This window comes from Xiphias gladius, chromosome 24 (assembly GCF_016859285.1).
Source record: "Xiphias gladius isolate SHS-SW01 ecotype Sanya breed wild chromosome 24, ASM1685928v1, whole genome shotgun sequence".
Lineage (NCBI taxonomy): Eukaryota > Metazoa > Chordata > Actinopteri > Istiophoriformes > Xiphiidae > Xiphias > Xiphias gladius.
In genome coordinates this window covers 16,124,485-16,144,352 of record NC_053423.1, presented here as the reverse complement: position 1 = coordinate 16,144,352, position 19,868 = coordinate 16,124,485, and the positions used below count along the sequence as shown (strand labels likewise).

The 19,868-nt window shown below is 40.0% G+C and overlaps 1 protein-coding gene across 2 annotated transcripts; it reads left to right on the top strand.

The window, feature by feature from the left end:
• The first annotated feature begins 682 nt into the window (after positions 1 to 682).
• On the top strand, positions 683 to 18,845 carry recql4 (RecQ helicase-like 4). Of its 2 annotated transcripts, XM_040122419.1 has the most exons (28): positions 683 to 995; positions 1,687 to 1,720; positions 1,851 to 1,948; positions 2,246 to 2,392; positions 2,534 to 2,682; positions 3,448 to 4,552; positions 4,678 to 4,760; positions 4,883 to 4,979; positions 5,453 to 5,618; positions 6,172 to 6,282; positions 6,796 to 6,963; positions 7,066 to 7,158; positions 7,273 to 7,409; positions 7,555 to 7,638; positions 8,136 to 8,324; positions 9,059 to 9,241; positions 9,416 to 9,617; positions 11,502 to 11,695; positions 12,170 to 12,253; positions 12,654 to 12,791; positions 12,916 to 13,035; positions 13,282 to 13,558; positions 13,964 to 14,093; positions 14,292 to 14,458; positions 15,180 to 15,357; positions 15,935 to 16,088; positions 16,184 to 16,292; positions 18,496 to 18,845. In XM_040122419.1, the coding sequence occupies exons 1-28, from the start codon at positions 912 to 914 to the stop codon at positions 18,615 to 18,617; spliced, it is 4,803 nt and encodes a 1,600-aa protein (XP_039978353.1). In that variant the 5' UTR covers positions 683 to 911; the 3' UTR covers positions 18,618 to 18,845. The 2 variants fall into 2 exon arrangements, with proteins under 2 accessions (XP_039978353.1, XP_039978354.1); XM_040122420.1 differs by lacking the exons at positions 683 to 995; positions 1,687 to 1,720; positions 1,851 to 1,948; positions 2,246 to 2,392; positions 2,534 to 2,682 and having other exon boundaries at positions 3,570 to 4,552; positions 4,892 to 4,979.
• Positions 18,846 to 19,868: the final 1,023 nt, after the last annotated feature.

Here is a 19,868-nt window from a genome sequence, read left to right as displayed (position 1 = left end):
TATCACAACTAGAGATTGATGAGGTACAACGAACAGAAGGTAGTAGTGATAGACGTAGCGATTTTTTTATATTTTTCATATTTTTATATACACTTATATATATATATATATATATATATTTTTTTTTTATATATATACAAACACACACACACACAAACACACACACACACACACACACACACACACACACACAATGTGCTGTAATGCTCTCCAAGGCCAGGCAACCACAGAAAGCCACTTTTAACACAATAAACATTTATGGTGTTACTTTGTAGATATTACAGTACATTTGGTAATGATATTAATGCTATTTTACTTTAAAAGCAGTGTATATGGTCTAGCAGAGGCACATTTTGAATTCTGGTAATGGGCTGGATTTGATTGGCCATTGTGCTGGTTTTGTCACACAGACCTGGCAACCCTGTGCCTGACAACAACCTTTAGAGTGTAAATGGTTGCATCAGAAATGAGAGAGATCGGCAACCATCACATCAGCAGTTTTTTTTCAACTCTCTGTCATCTTTACGTTCATTATTAGTCTTTAATAAAATCATAATTTTTAATAAAAAGTTTTCAACTCTTAAAAGAAGGGCTGTTTGTGAGATGGGGGGATATACGAAGATACCTGGCAACACAAATTTTCTCTTTTTTTTTTGGCGCGGGAAAATCATTAACAACACAAAGCGGAAGAAGCTCCACTACAGTTGGAGGACACTACAAATGTAACAGTTTTTCTTCTGCTTAAGCTGCAGTAACTTGTATTAGAGCAAGGAGAGGCTAAATTAAGTCATGTTCACTGAAAAAAATTTCGCTGCCGGACTGAAAAATGCGAACAATAACGTCGCGTTGATAAAGTGAGATAGCTTTAGTTGTAGTCCCCCAAATTAGACGTGCGTTACTACGCGGTCACCATGGATCGCTGCGACGAGGTGAAGCTTCTGCTAAAAAGCTGGGAGCAGGGGTTTGTCAGACGGCACCAGAGGAAACCCAACAAGGTGATTGAAACGTTAGCACACAGTTAGCTGCCAATGAGGAACAACGCATTGCTTTGAACAACAAAAACATGGCATTTTGTGTGTTTATATAATGTGTGTATATATATATATATATATATATATATATATATATATATATATATATATATTTCCATTATGGTTCTGTTTATCCACAGGGCCCACAAGGCTCTTACTGCTGATAGTGTTACTGTCAGTGTGTTTTGTTTTGTTTTTCCATAAAATTCATGAATTGATTTAGGTATGTATTTATTTGGCTGTCTGAGTGGCAGGAGAGGAAACAAAACAATCAAACAATAAAATAAAACGATCAAAAAGAATACATACATTGTAAATAATTGAAAATAAATCTTCATAAATCTGATACATTTGTCTTTGTGTATAAAGTATTTTGCTATTGTGAGAATTGTGTTAATCAGCAGATTTTCATACATCTGCATAGGATTTGAATTCAACACATATACTTTTTTATTTAAACCATTCTTATATTTCTTTCCATTATAGTCGGGAATGACAATGAGAAAACACAATATGCGTAATTTTGCAAATGGAGCCGACATTACTTTCAAAATTGAATCTTATTCTAAGGAATTAAATGGGAGGGTAATTGAATTTATTTAGCGTTGGGTAATGATTGTTAAAGTTGAATATTATAATGCTCTTTAATTTCCAGGAGGATGTTGACCAAGCTCCAGAAGAGACCAGGAGTGAGTACTGGCCAAACATTGCATGGCTGATAAACAGATATATTTCTTTGACCGTTACATGTAGTCCAACTGCAGCATAAATCATCTGTGTAGAGATAGAAGAGAATCACTTTGCATGTCTGTATTTCAGGGCTGTATAAAGAGTATCGCAGTTTGAAACAAGCCAAAGAGAACAGCAGTGGTGATGCAGCCAGTGAACGCACTGAACAGTCCAAATCTACGGCCAAGGTCAGCACAGCCCACAAGGCACTGAAAAAAAAGAGTGTTTGTAACTGTGGATGTGTGTATACATATACACATTGTATGTTCTTGTATATTAATGTGTCTGCAGTCAGTTAAAATCGAACAGTGTATCTGTATAAACGAAGAACTTCGACAACTTCTGCTTAATTGTCAGATCTAGTTGCTGTCCTTTGTATGTGAATGGTAGTAGAGTTCCATGTTGCTCTGATTTCTTTGTTAATCTCTACCATGGTTTCTCCGTCTGTCATCCATTTGCTATCTGTTCGTTGTCTGTCTGTTTAGGAGTCAGACTGTTGGGGTGCCCATCTCAATCGCAGTACGTTTCCAGCGTCTTCTCCCACACTGACATCCCAGGACAGAGATAGTCTTAAGGCCTCGGCCCAATACTATGGCCTAAAGCTTAAAAACAACCTCGCTACACTCAGTAAGGTGAGGCACAAATTTATAAAAACCTGACCACACTTATTACGGTTAGAATGAGACAGAAGATTTGTGTCCATAAAAACAAGCCGGGCATCAAGGTAACAGTCATTTCTTTGGTTTTAGCACTATAACCTTTTGTTATTCCAGGAGAAACCTGTCTTACTGAAGAAATCGGTCCTTCCTGGTCGGGTCCCTCTAAACTCCTTAAAAGGTCGACAGACTGGACAGACAAACAGCCCCGTTTCTGCTGCCACTGACAAGACCACTGACCCCAACTCCAGCCCCTTCTCACCAGGGTGACTAAATTAAAGATGGTATTTTCATGGCAGCCCCATATTATCACTGCATTATTCACAGATAGATACATGAGCAAATTTTGCTGAATATTGCATTGCAGTTCGGGCTGCAACTAATGATTATTGTCATTATCGATTAATCTTCCAGTTATTTTCTTGATTAATTGTTTAGTCTTTGAACTGTCAAAATATATTCCAGAGTCCAAGATGACGTTTTTTTTTGTTTTTTTTTAAACCCAAAGATATCCAGCTTAAGATGATAAGAAAAGGAGAGAAGCAAAAAATCCTCACACTGAAGAAGTAACACCAGATAATTGTTTTGGTATTTAAATGCCTGAAACTTTTAATCGATAATCAAAATAGTTACTGATTATTTTTGTGAAGATTTGATTAATCAAATAATTAATAAATTATTTGCCAGTACAATACACAGACACAGGTTTTTCAGTATTTTTGATGTTCAGTCTAAAGTTGAGATACTCTGTTTTCATTTGCTTTATATTTAGTATTATTATTTGTACAATATGCAGTTTTTTAAAAACCCACCACTGCGATGAAATAATTGAAACCTCTAGGAGTTTGGAAATTTGTGGTCTTTCATGACTTCTGCTCCCAGCTATGTTCCCCATATTCCTGTGTATTGCATCAACCACCTTAAATTTCCAAGCTATTTAAACCCTTTTAATTTGAATAGAATGGCAGGTAATAGCCCATAAAGGTTTTGTGTGAGCCCTCTTTGTAGCTAACGTGTGTCCTTGTTCACAGAAGAGTAAAGACTTGCCCGAGGGCCCTGGCTTCAAAGACGCTACATCCAGTGGAGCCTGAAGAGCTGTTTGAACCATTCGAACCTGTCAGAGAGTCTAGTGATGAACCTTCAGACGCTGCCAGTAGTTGTAGTGGTAGTAATATTAGTAGTAGGAGTAGTAACAGTAAAGTGAGTAGTTCACAAAATCAAAAAGGCACTAGTCTAGCTCCATCTTCAGCCAGATCTTCTGCCATGTTGTCGTCGCTGTCTCCTCCACGTAGCGTAGAAACCTCAAGAGAAGAGGTTGGAGTCATAGGAAAGTTAAATGACAGCATAAGAGTTTCAGGAGACGAAATAGAATATTCTGAAAAATTAGGAACTCTGCATCGGGGAATTGGTCCTTTGAGAGGAAGCCCACAGTTTCTTGGAGGTTTCAGAGGAGAAATGGGAGCTAAAGGCACTGGAGGAAGGCCCTCTCCTGCCAGCAGGCTGAGTTTTGTTGATAGGAAGTGGCTAGAGAGGTGTCAGGTGTTCGGAGAGATGGGGGCAGAGGAAAGGCCTGGAGCAGGCAACCAAGAAATCGATGTAGAGAGAAAAGGGGAGAGAGAAACAGAAGGAGAAATACGAGGAAGTGAAAGAGTAGGAAAAGGAGAAATAGATGCAGAGGGAGAAAGAAGAGGGGCAATAGACTTGGGAAGAGATGAAGGCTTTAAGAGCATTACTAGTGACAAAATAGGTAGTGATAGTGCACGAAAACCTGCTCGACAGACCACTAGAAATAGCATAGGAGGAGGCGAAGAAAAAGTGAAAAGAAAGGGAGGTGAAAAGATGCAAAGAGGGCTGACATCACCTCCGACAACAGAAGGTGATTGTGAGACTAGCCCCAAGTCCAAAGGTACAAGGGAGAGAGGGAAGAAGAGGCAGAGAGAGGGAGAGGACATGGAGGGAGAGATGACGCAGGAGGGAGGAGTGAAAAAGAAGAGGAGGAGTGGCAAAAAGAAAGAGGAGAGCTCTGGTTCTAACCCCAGCCCAGCTCAAGGAGGAGGGAAGAAAAGGAGAGCCAGGAAAAAGGGAGAGAAAGATGGAGAGGCAGAAGAGGAGAAACAAACCAAGGTACCAGAAAAGGTAAGGAGTTAAAATTATGTCCATCTCGGAGCACACTGTATGTTGTTTTATATTATTTTTGCGCAAATGCATTAAATGAAGATCAACAGATATATTATTTTTATTATATTTTTATTTTTGTCAAGGTGCCCCAGGAGAACTTGTTAGGAGAAGTAGAGGAGGAATCTGTAACTAAGAGAATGTATCACACTCAGCCTGTCAGAGCCAGGTAAGATCATACTGTACATACCCCTGTATAGCATAATGGTATAGCAGCATCTCGATTTGTAGCCTGTGTAAAATCCTTTTTTTTTTTTTTTTTTTTTTTCTCTCTTCAAATTTTGACACAAGCATGAAAAGAGCAGAGGGTAACTTTGTGAAGATAAATCTGAAGAAGAAATCTCATGTCAAAGGATATGCACTCAGAGGGGTAGCTCTACGTAAACAGGTAGGTCCTGTGTGTGTGTGTGTGTGTGTGTGTGTGTGTGTGTGTGTGTGTGTGTGTGTGTGTGTTAGTGTGTGTGTGTGTGCATGCAGGATTGTCCAACATATTGATGTGTCTACGACTAGTGTTTAGAGGAGTTGTCTTATAATGAAAATCTTAAAGGTACAACTTGACTTCTGTAGTCCTGCTCTGGGCAGAAGTTTTAAGAAGAACTTGTTTGTTGTGTAATTCTTGGCCATATCTAAGAAATCAGTTTTGTTTATTACAAATTGAAAATAAGACTAAAAATACAAAACCTGTTATCAAAATCCTTGTGAGGAATGGATGTATTTGTGTATCTTTGTCCCAGAAATCTTATACATGCATCCTGTTTCACATGACTCTTAGATAATAATAACTAATGCATTCAGAATAACAAAAATGTCTCTGTATTTATGTGTTTCCTTGGTGTCATAAATCTATGGTTTATGTTTCAGTTGTACATGCAGAAATTCCAGTTGAAAGGCGAACGTTTTGGTGGAGGTGGTGGATATTTTGGCAGAGGAAGGAAAGGAGGCTTCAGAGGGGGGCTCAGTCGCCAGGGTGACACCTGCTACAAGTGTGGAGGGACTGGACACTGGGCTATCGACTGCAAGGGACGAGGTAACACAGAGTGAAACACGTTCACACATGACGACTTATTTGTTTCCTTGCATGTTGGCAATGGTAAATGTAAACTTCCATAATTCTAGACACATTACAACACACGTCCTCAAAATCTTGGCTAACCCCAGGTGCATTTACAATGGTTTATTAATTTACTATGTTCCTGTTAGATAAACCAGTAAATGAATAAATAAATAAATAAAGTGTACACAACAGGCTGACCAGCTGTGGTATAAGCTGAACTTCTGTGAAGTGGCAAAATTGAAAGCCAATTTGCCACTTCAGGATCGTAGTGCGAGCGATACATTTGGGTGTCTGCTGTTTTTACTGCGCTGCAGACCCCTCTGTAGAAACTGGTGAGCATGAACAGCATAGTGTCAGATCTGTTGAATTGGTGTTACTATAATTAAATCATGTCATATTATATCATCACATTTAATTCTGTTCACATTTTTTCAGCTGTAGCTAGGGGGCGGTATGTTAAACACATGGTCCCATGTCTGAAACTGATGAACAGCAAATACCTCTGAACTCTACCTCTGTTTTTTAGCCCCTCCACCCCCTGTTCCTGAGGATAAGCCTCTTGAAGAGGAGCCGTTTGAACTGCCGACTCTGGAGGAGGTTGCCAGGGCAACGGGAACACTGCGACCTCAGCCGCTTGGTACGTCTGTTGAACTTATTCCTGTCTAATGCTGCTGTCCGCCTTAACTGACCAGTTTTATTTGTTACAAAAAAATGACAAAAAAATTAAATGCAGCTTAAATCAACCACACCATATTCTCACAACATTGTAGAAAATTTTAAACATTTTTGTGCTAAAAACAGATGTTGCTGGTTATTTTTGGCTATGGTCATAAAATGCTTCAGAAAAATAATATGTCAACAAACTACAGCCAATAGAGACGGAGAGACAGGAGATGGAGGTTTATAATGTAACGGAGGTTCTTGAATCATTTCTATACATTGAATCATTTCTTCTACAATATTACGTTTTTGTTATGCTTTTTTTGCATTTTCTTGATTCACAATGATTGTCTTGCAGTTTTGCCGCAGTTAATAACACTTCACAAGTTCAAAAAAGCTGCTGCAAATACAAGAAATTTTAGCTGCAATATCACAAATACGTATGTGTTTGTCATGTTTCTGTGAATCCTGATGTGTTTGCATTTTCCAGGGTTTTCTCCCAGTGTCAAAGAGGAGCAGCAGCACCAAGATAATGACGCGAATCAGAAGAATAAAGATGAGGTGTTGTTGAATGTGATTCGTCCTGACTATGAGCGGCCTGCACCTCCGCCACCAGTGGCACCACTTTATCATCTCACAGATGATGGAAAAGTCCAGGGTAAACACACACGTATCTCCCTGTATTTTTAAAAACAGGGTAAATAAAAATAAATAGACTGGCCTGAAAGTTAACTCCTTGTCTATGTATGTGTGCGTTAAGCAACACCCACTGAGGTGTATGCAGCTCTTCAAGACCTCGGCTACGAGTCATTTAGACCAGGACAGGAGGAGGCCATCATGAGGATCCTGTCAGGTATGTACATACACAAAACACACAACACAGACTCTCCCTGTATTTTGTTTTTATCCGTGTAGCTATAATCTGTTTTCATGATTTGTCTCTCTCACTTTTTCTCTCTCTTTTTAGGTCTCTCTACCCTCGTAGTGTTGTCGACAGGGATGGGTAAATCGTTGTGCTATCAGCTTCCAGCCTACCTGTACGCTCAGAGATCAAAAAGCATCACACTGGTTGTTTCACCACTTGTCTCACTAATGGATGATCAGGTGATCATAACTTCACATAAAGAGATCAGCCAACATTTTGTCATCGCTAATCATAATTGAAGAGTAGAGAGCAAATATACCCTCTCCCTTTGAACAGTGATGCCGTTAGCACATTTTGTTGTGAATGTCTGTTGTGTGTTTCCAGCTGTCTGGCCTGCCAGCCAAGCTGAAGGCAGCCTGTATCCACTCCAACATGACGATGAAACAGAGAGAAGCTGCGATAGAAAAGGTAACACAGATAATAGGAGTCTCCACAAGTAGAGTAGCAAGACTTCAGAGTTTGATCCCCATTATCTTCTCTTCATAAATATTCTCTCTCTGTTGTGGAATAGTTTAATGTAAAAATCCCAAAATGTTCCAGGTAATAATTGAGGGTTTTAATCCAGTTCATCTACATCTAGACCTGTGTAATTCCCTCTTTTGTAAACTGTAGTTGACAATGTCAATCACAATCTTATCTCTAGGTCCATTTTGTAGCTGTTCTGGGGCTTTTGATTAATCACATGATCTTCATCAGCAGATGGAGTTGGTCCAGTGGTCATTGATTCTTTGGAGCACTTTAAAGACTTCTCATCCATGTTGTTTGGAACTCATTGTTATAGATGTGTTTTGATAAATTAGTAATGCACTTTAAGCCAAAGAGAAAACTTGGCTTGAACAAGAACTATCATATTTTCAGTGGTATTTTCCGGCCTGACTGTGTGCTCTCTTCCTCTGTTTCTCCAGGTGAAGTCAGGCCAGGTGTGTGTATTGCTCCTCTCTCCAGAGGCCCTGGTTGGTGGAGGTGGTACAGGTTCAGGGTGTCTGCCCTCTGCTCAGGAACTCCCTCCTGTGGCCTTCGCCTGTATAGACGAAGCTCATTGTGTCTCTGAGTGGTCACACAACTTCAGACCGTGTTACCTGAGGCTTTGTAAGGTGGGTTAGTGTGTGTGTGTGTGTGTGTGTGTGTGTGTTCTGGACTGCAGGTTGGCCCATCTATCTTGTCTTGGACCATCTTAAGTTCATTAAAGGGGAAAACAACATCTGAACATTACAAGAGAATACACAGAAATACGTGATAATAATACATAATATAATAATATTGTTTTAAAGGTTAGATGGTCAGGAAATAGAGCAGCACTAATCAAAGTACAGATACTTTAATAAGAAATGCAAACAACCCACTTTCAGCACATCTAAAACCAACACGTTTACAGTTTCAAATAGTATTGAGTGTAAAAAGTGAAGCTAAGTTGAGAATGGAGGATTTTATTGTACATAAATCTCACGGCAAATAAGAAGTGGCTTTCCAAAGTTTAACAGCAGTGGGTTCTAAGATGAGATTTAAAAGTTTTGAAACCAGTATTAGAGATTAAAATAATATTCATAAATCATTATACTTAGCAGTGCCTGGTATCTGTTGTCTATTGTGCATTCATCTCTCTTCTAACACTCAAAGCTGCTGTTTTTTTTTTTTTTGGGGGGGGGGTTGTGTTTTTTTTAATAATAGAATATTGTACATTGAGATCTCAGACTCCTCTTCTCCTGATCATAGCTGAACTCTTGTTGGTCTGTCACACAGAAGAATTGATCTATATACGTACAATCAATTGCTACACAACAGTATGACGAGTGTCAGAGACAAGTATGTGATTTTTGTGTATTTGTAGGTCCTAAGGGAGCGTTTGGGAGTGCAGTGCTTACTGGGCCTTACTGCTACGGCCACGCTGTCTACTGCTCTAGACATCGCTCAGCATCTGGACATCAATGATCAAGACGGCATTGCAGTTAGATCTGCAGCAGTGCCTCCTAACCTGCATCTGTCTGTGTCCTTGGACAGAGAGAAGGATCAGGTGTGATGATTAAAATGTGTCTCTGTTTGTGCCTGTGCATAGTTGAAAGCATGATCCTAGATTTACAGCAGTTGTGTGCAAATGTTTAGTTTTCCATGCCCACGGACTCCTTTTGCCCCCTTGTGATTCTCTTACCTTTCCTCTGCATCTCTCCCACCTTTTTTATATTTTAAGGCTCTAGTGTCGCTGTTGAAAGGTGATCGTTTTGGTTGTCTGGACTCCATCATTGTCTACTGTACCAGAAGAGAGGAGACTGCTCGTATGGCAGCGCTGCTCAGGACCTGCCTGCAGGGAGTACTGGTGAAAGAAAACAACAAAACCAACGGCAGCAGCCAGACAAAAATCAACCCTATAGGACAGAGAAAGAAAGAGCTGGGTAAGGGCAGACTAATTTGTATTTTCAATTTAAAGAAAACAAAAAAAAAACAACTTTTTTTTTTTTTTTGGGGGGTTGTGTTTTTTTTATAATAGAATATTGTACATTGAGATCTCAGACTCCTTCTCCTGATCATAGCTGAACTGTTGTTGGTCTGTCACACAGAAGAATTGATCTATATATGTACAATCAATTGCTACACAACAGTATGACGAGTGTCAGAGACAAGTATGTGATTTTTGTGTATTTGTAGGTACTAAGGGAGCGTTTGGGAGTGCAGTGCTTACTGGGCCTTACTGCTACGGCCACGCTGTCTACTGCTCTGGACATCGCTCAGCATCTGGACATCAATGATCAAGACGGTATTGCAGTTAGATCTGCAGCAGTGCCTCCTAACCTGCATCTGTCTGTGTCCTTGGACAGAGAGAAGGATCAGGTGTGATGATTAAAATGTGTCTCTGTTTGTGCCTGTGCATAGTTGAAAGCATGATCCTAGATTTACAGCAGTTGTGTGCAAATGTTTAGTTTTCCATGCCCACGGACTCCTTTTGCCCCCTTGTGATTCTCTTACCTTTCCTCTGCATCTCTCCCACCTTTTTTATATTTTAAGGCTCTAGTGTCGCTGTTGAAAGGTGATCGTTTTGGTTGTCTGGACTCCATCATTGTCTACTGTACCAGAAGAGAGGAGACTGCTCGTATGGCAGCGCTGCTCAGGACCTGCCTGCAGGGAGTACTGGTGAAAGAAAACAACAAAACCAACGGCAGCAGCCAGACAAAAATCAACCCTATAGGACAGAGAAAGAAAGAGCTGGGTAAGGGCAGACTAATTTGTATTTTCAATTTAAAGAAAACAAAAAAAAAACAACTTCTTTTTTTTTTTTGGGGGGTTGTGTTTTTTTTATAATAGAATATTGTACATTGAGATCTCAGACTCCTTCTCCTGATCATAGCTGAACTGTTGTTGGTCTGTCACACAGAAGAATTGATCTATATATGTACAATCAATTGCTACACAACAGTATGACGAGTGTCAGAGACAAGTATGTGATTTTTGTGTATTTGTAGGTACTAAGGGAGCGTTTGGGAGTGCAGTGCTTACTGGGCCTTACTGCTACGGCCACGCTGTCTACTGCTCTGGACATCGCTCAGCATCTGGACATCAATGATCAAGACGGCATTGCAGTTAGATCTGCAGCAGTGCCTCCTAACCTGCATCTGTCTGTGTCCTTGGACAGAGAGAAGGATCAGGTGTGATGATTAAAATGTGTCTCTGTTTGTGCCTGTGCATAGTTGAAAGCATGATCCTAGATTTACAGCAGTTGTGTGCAAATGTTTAGTTTTCCATGCCCACGGACTCCTTTTGCCCCCTTGTGATTCTCTTACCTTTCCTCTGCATCTCTCCCACCTTTTTTATATTTTAAGGCTCTAGTGTCGCTGTTGAAAGGTGATCGTTTTGGTTGTCTGGACTCCATCATTGTCTACTGTACCAGAAGAGAGGAGACTGCTCGTATGGCAGCGCTGCTCAGGACCTGCCTGCAGGGAGTACTGGTGAAAGAAAACAACAAAACCAACGGCAGCAGCCAGACAAAAATCAACCCTATAGGACAGAGAAAGAAAGAGCTGGGTAAGGGCAGACTAATTTGTATTTTCAATTTAAAGAAAACAAAAAAAAAACAACTTTTTTTTTTCTCACTAAAACAGAGAGCGAAAAAAGGTTAGCAGAAGGGTTGAAATGTCAAATAATAACATGCTGAACTTCAGCCAACAACATGGAATGGAAAGTTGCCACATTACATAAATCAAAAACCATTTGTTCGTTTTGATATCTTTGACTCATTGTTTTCATCCCTTGTTTTTCACAATATCCTGTCCATCTATATTCAGCAAGGAAGAAGATTCGTAAACCACTGAAATGGCAGGCCGAGTCGTACCACGCTGGCCTGTCATCATCAGAGCGCCGTCGTGTCCAGAACAACTTCATGTGCGGGGAACTTAGAATTGTTGTGGCCACTGTGGCGTTTGGCATGGGCCTCGATAAATCTGATGTCCGTGGTATCATCCACTACAACATGCCAAAGGTGCGTCGCTGCCTAACTCATCTAAAGCAGTGGCTCTTCAAAACTTTGTAATCCCACTGAAACTACAGTTCTTATTCATTGTGCAACTAATAAACTCTTGCTTGTAATTTGCAACCATATCAACAGTGGTAATGTTTGTGGCCATGAGAATATATTAAACATAGATGCAGAAGATTCAAAACGCTACTTGGTAAAATCTTGGAAATATACCCAAGCCGTACCTTGTCAGATAGATTCCCTTCAATCTTAAACTCGGACATCACAACAAAATCCCAAACTCTGGCAAGACTAAGATACCCATTGTTTCCTTGGCAGTTTGTTTGCTTTATTTTTTAACAATTTTATTGTAGAAATGCAGGATATAATTGATTGAGAGCTTCCAAACTTTCTTAGGTATATGTGTTTCAATGCATATCTATTATGGCCCAAGTCCTGTCTGTATCAGCCTTCCCTTACTGGTAATTGTTTTTCCAGAGCTTTGAGAGCTATGTTCAGGAGATTGGGAGGGCAGGGAGAGACGGAGAACCGGCTCACTGTCACCTCTTCCTGGACCCTGAGGTGAGAATACAGCTGTTCATTTAGGAAGGAACTAACCTGACTAATTTTATCAGGTCTCACAGCACAAAACACTGGATTTATTATAGGATAATGACAATGTTATAATGCTGTTTATTCCAGTGATATAAACTAATTTATTAAAGCATTTAAGCTTTCGATTTCTTTTTTTTGCCTTCTTTATGCCGGAATATGTACCACTCACATTATGTTACTCACATTATGTTAGAGATCTAGAAATATGTTATAATACGTAATAAAGATAGTAGTAAAGGTACATGACAGCTGTCTATTTTAGTTTTCTTTCTGTGTGGCTCTCTGCTGGTGCATTTCTTAGTCCTGTCACTTACACAGTGTGTTCCAATTACAAATAAAGACGAAGTGCCTGTGTATTTGTGTGTAGGGTGGAGACCTCCATGAGCTCCGTCGTCATATCTATGCGGACACAGTGGACTACTACACAGTGAAGAGGCTGGTCCAGAAAGTTTTCCCCCCATGCAAATGTAAACAGTTACACCAGAAACAACAGGAGATCATCAGGGTAACTCTCCCCTTTTGTGTGTGTGTGTGTGTGGTTCTGTGGTCTACATGCTGTTCCAACAAGTGTTTTTGAGTCCATGGTACTCAGACTTTTTAGAAAGCAAAAATCTTGCCTGTGTGTGTAGGACGTTGAAGACTTTGAGCTGTTGGAGATGATGGATGTGTGTGATCGGAAGAGCAGCCTAAATCCTCCTTGTCAGCAGGACATAGTATATACAGACAAACCAAAACCTGCTGCTGCGCAGGTAATTAAAATGGTCTTTATTACCTTTTACGCTTTCTTTTCAACCATAACCCAATAAAAGACAGTTAAAATGCAGGTAACGTTGAAGAAAATAAGGAAATTAAATAACTGAAGTTTATAAGCAATTTACGGTTGATAATTTTTGGTTCATTTTAACAAGGACATATTTTACGAAGTTATATGTGTGAGGGACCTATATTTTTGACAAAGCAAGTGCATCATGTGGCCTTGTTTTCACCGCAAGTAGACGTCACATCCCGATTCAGAGGAGTTACCTATCCAAGAAGACAGAGATGAAGGAAAGGAAAAGGAGGAGGAGGAGAAAAAAGACGAGCAGGAAGTAACAGACGAGGGAGATGGTGGTTCGGTGAAACACCAGGATGTGGAGGTGAAGGCTGATGGTGACCGGCTGAGAGACTACGAAGAGGAGAGCAGTGATTGGCCCAGAGAGCGAGTGTGTCACACGCACGAAAGAGCGATTCCCATCCAACGGACTGTCGAGGCTCTGGACATCACAGAGGAAGGTAAGTTGAAACACACAGAAGGGCATGTCCATGAATAGATAAATCAATATGGTAGTAGGCAGGTAGATAGAAAGGTCAGTAATATGTAGTGTATATAAACAGAAATCTTAACATTTATTTTACTTTTTTTTACATTTTTATTATAATTAAGTATTTTAAAAACCTGACCTACTAAAAATTCAAGCCAGATCCAACCCAAAATAAAGGTTCAGTCAAGTCTTGTGAAGTGAGAACATTGCATGTTTATTGCTTTACAGTACATTCAGAATAAAGTAGAATTTGCTGGCTGTTATGCTCCAAATGCACTACAGCCAGTGAAAAATGAGTAAAAGGAGAAACACTAAATAAGATCAAACAAGCAGAACAATACCCAAATGTTGAAATCTTTCTTTGTGTGTATTTCAGGTGTGGAAACACTGCTCTGCTATCTGGAGCTGCATCCTCAGCGCTTCGTCGAACTTCTCCATCCGACCCTGTCTGTGTGTAAAATCAGCTGCTATGATGGACCGAGACAGCTCCAGAAAATCACTAAAATGTATGAAATGTTTGTCGGTCTTAAAGTCTTCTGGTAAAATGCCCTTAGAAAGCTACACATACTGTATGTGCCAGATTGCACCATGTGCATGAATGTATCTCTTCACATAAAGATATAGAACCGTTGAAGTTATTTATCATTAGATAAATTAAAACAAAGTCAGGTTTGATTTTATTTTGCCTTTTTTCTTCTCCACAGCTGTCCTCCTGTTGCTGTGGTTCTGGCCAGAAGGCGGATGACAGGCGAGCGAGTGGAGACGTGTGATCAACTGGAGTTTGATGTTGTCGAGGTTGCGGACACTATGGGATGGCAGCTTCCTCTGGTGAAGAGAGGGCTCAGACAGCTGCAGTGGAGCACAGATAGAGGTTTGTTTACGAGTGTGTTTGTGAGCTGCGGAAAAATATTAACACATTTCGTGTGGAGCTTGGGACAGCCCTACTTCTTTTACTACTATCTTGTTAATTTAGTTTAGTTTAGTTTAATTGACACAATGAGAGAGAGGACCCCAGGTCACACTTATCTGCAAAATATCAGGGATAAGCCCACAAAGTCCAAGACTTATTTTCATTAAAGATAAATCTTTTTGCGTTGAGAGTGACAAAACATCCTGATCCCGAGCAAATGTAGGAAATGACTTTGGGTTTATCAGGTTGAAAAAGTTCCCTTCCCACATTAACAACAACAATAAAAGACGCAACAAAAGTGTCACTCTGGGAGCTGCACCATTTTTAAGTGGACACAAAGAGCAAAGAACAACTATTGTGATTTATTGTAACAGTGTAGTTAAACTCTGTTATTGAAGAGTCTTGATCAAAGGTCTTTCTCCTCCTCCCTTCATTCCTAAAAACTGACATATGGTGCGTCCTGGTGGCCTAGGGGTTTAATACTCTGACCATTTAACTGATACATCCCCAGTTTAAATTCATCTGGGGACCTTTGTTGAATGTCACCCCCAAGTTTCTCTCTTTATTTCCTGTCGGGTCTTTACTGTCACTGTCTGATAAAGGTAACAATGCTGAAAAATACTTGAGAAAACTTGACTAATGGCAGGACACAAACGACTAGTCATCAATACTTGCGTTACAGCTGGCGGGCGTAGCGGTGTCCTCGTTGAATTCTCCTCCCCATCTTTCTACTTCCGTTCCTATGGTGACCTTAGCGATGAGGAGATGGACAGAATTTGCCAGTTCCTCCATAATCGAGTGCTGGACCAAGAGAGAACACAGCTCTACCAGCTGACCGCCTGTTTTAAGGCTTTCAAGAGGTAAACACTATTTTAAAAGTTGCAATATTTCCCCCTCCAATGAATTTTATCTTTATCTGTATTATTCACCATACAAATGTTTTTGTTCAAACTTCTGAAAGATAAATTGGGAGAGTGTTTTCAGATCTTTTAATGGGACTTTATTGCTTGCAGTAGTCCTACATGGTTGCAGTTTTTGCTATACTTTGTGACTGACATTGCCTAATTTGTTTTGATTTGGTAAAGCCCACCCATCTCTCAGTTAATTGCAATAATTAAATAAGTAATTAATGGTTATAAAGTAACTATCAATACTGTATGACTCAGTTCGGTCAGTAAGTTATGCTATAAATGTTTATAAAGGTTGCTATTAAATGTTTGATTTTTCCAGTACCTTATTCCACAATTACACCTTCCACACCATTTACATTATTATTTAAAACCCATGTAAAAACAAGCAGAGGCTTTTGAAAAAAACCTGCAAAAATCTCAGTAAATAGTTGAGCAGCATTCAAACAGTGTCTTATGGGGCTACTATGGGCTAGGAGGACTGACTCAAAACTTTGTGTGTGTGTGTGTGTGCTGGGTTGTTGTCCAGTGTGGCTTTCCAAAGCGTTTTGTCCTGCGTCGATGATTTGGATGCGGGTCGCAGTCTGCAGCTGAAAAACCTTCTCTCTGAGTACTTTGACAAGAGGCGAGACCGAGACCACGCACTCAAACCAGTGGACATTGAGGAGCTCGACAAGTATAAGGTAAAACAGGATGGTTATCAGGCAATTTCAGCTGAATTTGTGTTGTGAATGTTCTGAATATTCTGGATTACTTGTGTGTTTGTGTTTGTTTGTAGCTGTTGGACTGGGAAAGTCAGATCAGAGCAGACATCAGAAGTTTTCTTACCAACCGGAGTGATGAGAAGTTTTCTGGAAGAGCTGTTGCTAGAATCCTCCATGGCATAGGTGAGAGCACACGGACATTTTAGCATGTTCCTACATATTGCAAAAGCCTGTAACCATCAGGCCTTCAAAAAGTCCCGTGCACTAGGCAAGTATTTTATGAAGCTAAACAATATTTCTATTTATACATTTAATCACAAAATCAGTTTTTCATTAAATGTGAAGGTGATAACACGTGCCACAGGTTTAACTTTACCTGACAGGTTACAGGAGACTACAGCATTTGATTCTTACAACCAGCATATTACAACCCTGTTGAAACCAGTCCACATACCAAGCTATCCACTGGCAATGACCATAGAAACTCTGGATCTCTAGAGGGCATTCTAGGACTAATAGGAAAATTGGGAAATTGAGTGTTTAGTATCACTAAGACTGGGCTCTGATTGGAGGATATTAAAAAAACTAAACTGGGTTCAAAGATTATATTCCAAAATTGTTCTGATTTACATACACTTAATTACAAAATGATGATGCACCACCTCGCTACATGCTCATTGATTTCCCTACAACTCGATCTCATACGCATGCAAACTTACTCACTCTGTTTCACCTGGTGCAGGCTGTCCCTAGTCTGACTCACCGGATGTAGGCTGCGGGTACAAGCCAGCCATTGGGCCGTGTGTCTCAAAAAAGCATTCTCCTCCCCTTCTGCTTCCAGCCTCTTACTGTTTCCAAAATCCCCTTCGCTATGGGAAACTGCAACCACCAAGCAACATACACGCTGAAAATGGCAAGTTTTGACGAAGATTTGGATTGTGCACTCACAGACTCGACAAACATCTTTTTACTGTTTTTTGAGGCGTTTTCTTTGCGGGGCATTAGCGATTTTGATCACAGTGATCATCTCCCCAAGTGCAAATGTTCTGTCAAAACAAGTCCCCTCCCAACACTATTTTGTAGGGGCAGTGTTGCTGCATCCTGGGCTCAATGCCACACAACAGGATTGTGATTGGTTCAATGATATACAAACAAGCCAGAGCATTTTTTCACCCCTCTAGCACAGTGGTAAAGGGTGCAGCCAGACCGTTCTGGCTATGCATATGCATATAAACATATGGCTATGTTTTGGAAGACATGTTAGACTAAGCAGGTGTGGTCACATCACCACTGGTCCTTACCCCATCTCAGCTGACCAGCAAACCCGTAGACTACTCCACCACTGTCATTGTTTCAAAAGTCTCCTCTCTTTTCCTTTTCTCAGATGATTTCTCTTTCACTGGTTGCTGTATTAAATAAGGTGTTAAATGTCTGCAGAAAAACCAGTTTGCCTTAACAGCTCCCATCCCCTGCATCCAGTCTTTTCTTTGAAAGCGTCATTTTTTTTCTGTCAATACAGAGCTGAGGTGAGTTACCAAAAAGCTCTGATTTTGTTTCTGTCCACAGGACATTCTCCCAAAAGCATTGTGGCTCGTCAACGTACATTTTAGCAAACGCCAGTCAAGCTTTTTCATATTTCTCTTTCAAAAGGGGGGTTTTCCTGGGCCGTCTTCCGTGGAGCCCAGTTACATTCAGAGAGCGACATATGACTTGATTGGACACTGTTGTACCTTGATCTTGGAGGTTAGCTTGTATCTGTTTTGAAATTGTCCTTGGTTCTTTTTCTTTTTCTGCGCTCTCATTGACCTAAAACTTCTTAATAATATTAGCAGCTGTGGTCAAAGGAACATCAAGCTGCTTTAGAGATGGTCTTATAGCCTTTACCTCGACCACGTTTGGCAATTATTTTCTGCCTTATCTGTTCTTTCTCTGTTCAGTGTTCACTGTGGTGCATACAATGATACCAAACAGCACAGTGAGGACTGCTCTCCATTTAAATAGGCTGAATGATTGATTATACGATTAAAGACACCTGTGATACAAATTGAAGACAATAGTCTGCTTGAAATATCACTGCTGTCCACTTGTTTTGTTTTGTCTTCTCCTTCTTCTTTGTAGAAAAAGCAAGAATTTAGCTCTTTTCACAGCTTCTTTGTTTTATTTTATGGCGAACCAAAGGCATCCAGGTATGCGTGACAAAAAAGCTCTCAATTTCAACACTTCTCAGGAAGAACAGAGCATTGTTTTTGGCCATGTCTGTATCTCTCTGGATTGTCAGGACAGATGATGATTCTACACAAAGTTCCTGCAATCTTAGCCCAGTATATTTATCAGCTATGCTTACATTGAGGACTTGCACATACGTAAGCTGAAATCTGTCTTTCAGGCAGTCCGTGCTACCCTGCTCAGACCTACGGAAAAGACAGACGCTACTGGAGGAAGTATATCCAGTTTGACTTCAACCAGCTCATCAGACTGGCCACGCAGGAGATCATTTGCTTCAAGTGACCGACCAAACATGAACATGCATACAGAGGATGCACATGCATACCATGTGTGCATTCACTGACTTACATCTGTGGATTTCTGCCCAAATCAGCAGAGTTCTGTTTGGATGAATTGTGCCGTAAAACAGCTATTTTTACATGAAACTTTTTTTTTCTGTCACATTGCATCATTTAACATGCTGATTTCTACAATGTTAGGTTTATTGTACATATATTTAAAAGTTTTTCTTTGTAGGCTGTAATTAAATAAAATCTTTCTATTTTTCTATCTTGGTCTTACAGAGACATCTGTGTAAAATATCTCAGGAATCTCTCTTCAGGAAGGTAGTGGGTGTGGTTAGTACACTGACTAAAACACACAAACCTCAGAGAAAAGAAAAGTCCTGACCCAGAAATGAACTGATATGAGGAAGTAAAAATAGAAGAACAAAGATAAAGTGGGATTTATCCTCCCATCACCCCTCTGTATCAATGTCATTCGAGAAGCAAGACACACTGGATAGGAATGCAAATATTTATGTTGAGGGGAATACCTTATGAGTCTTGTTTTTAAAAAAAAAAAAAAAAAAACTTTTCTCAACTTCAGCAGGCACACACAGAACTGTTAATCATAAACTTTAACAAAACAATGTTTAATTTTCCCAAGTTAACATCAAGAGCAGTAATGGCATAGGTAGGCAAATCTGTTTATTACAGTTAATTAAGAATGATTTTGCAACTGCATGACCTGATTTTTGCTGTAAATGTAAAAAAATTGTTTCCTTTCAGTTGCCATGATTTTCTTGTTTGAAAATTTTAAAAGGCAGGAAATATCAGGGCCCAGTAACCCGTGCATCCGTCTGGGAAGGAAAAACATTCAGATTTATTTTCTGACCTAAAGAAATAGTTGAGAAATAGGAAATAGGCTCATTTGCTTTCTTGTTAAGAGTTAGATGAGAAGATCAATACCTCTCTTCTGCCTTGTTAAATATAAAGCTGCAGCAAGTTAGCTTCGAACAAAGACTGGAAATGGGGAAACAGCTAGCATGAGGCTGCGTGAAGTGGCAGCCTGAGCCTCTGTGTTTTTACATTGGACTCTGGCTTTTACCTATCTGCTTTGACTCTGAAAGCATGTCATAAAATGTGAAGAGATCTGTCCAATGAGCACATGTATACGGGGGGAAACTTTCCCTGAGTGAAATGCAGCAATACTGAGAACACTGTCACCGTTTTTGGATGTAACATGCGTGCTAATCCCATGATAACTACAAGG

Bases quoted from the DNA above. Each gene is read 5' to 3' on its own strand.
- recql4 (XM_040122419.1), top strand. From the start codon at position 912: ATGGATCGCTGCGACGAGGTGAAGCTTCTGCTAAAAAGCTGGGAGCAG. The intron at 5,619-6,171 runs GTAACACAGAGT...TCTGTTTTTTAG, and splicing joins TATCGACTGCAAGGGACGAG to CCCCTCCACCCCCTGTTCCT. The intron at 13,559-13,963 runs GTAAGTTGAAAC...TGTGTATTTCAG, and splicing joins TCTGGACATCACAGAGGAAG to GTGTGGAAACACTGCTCTGC.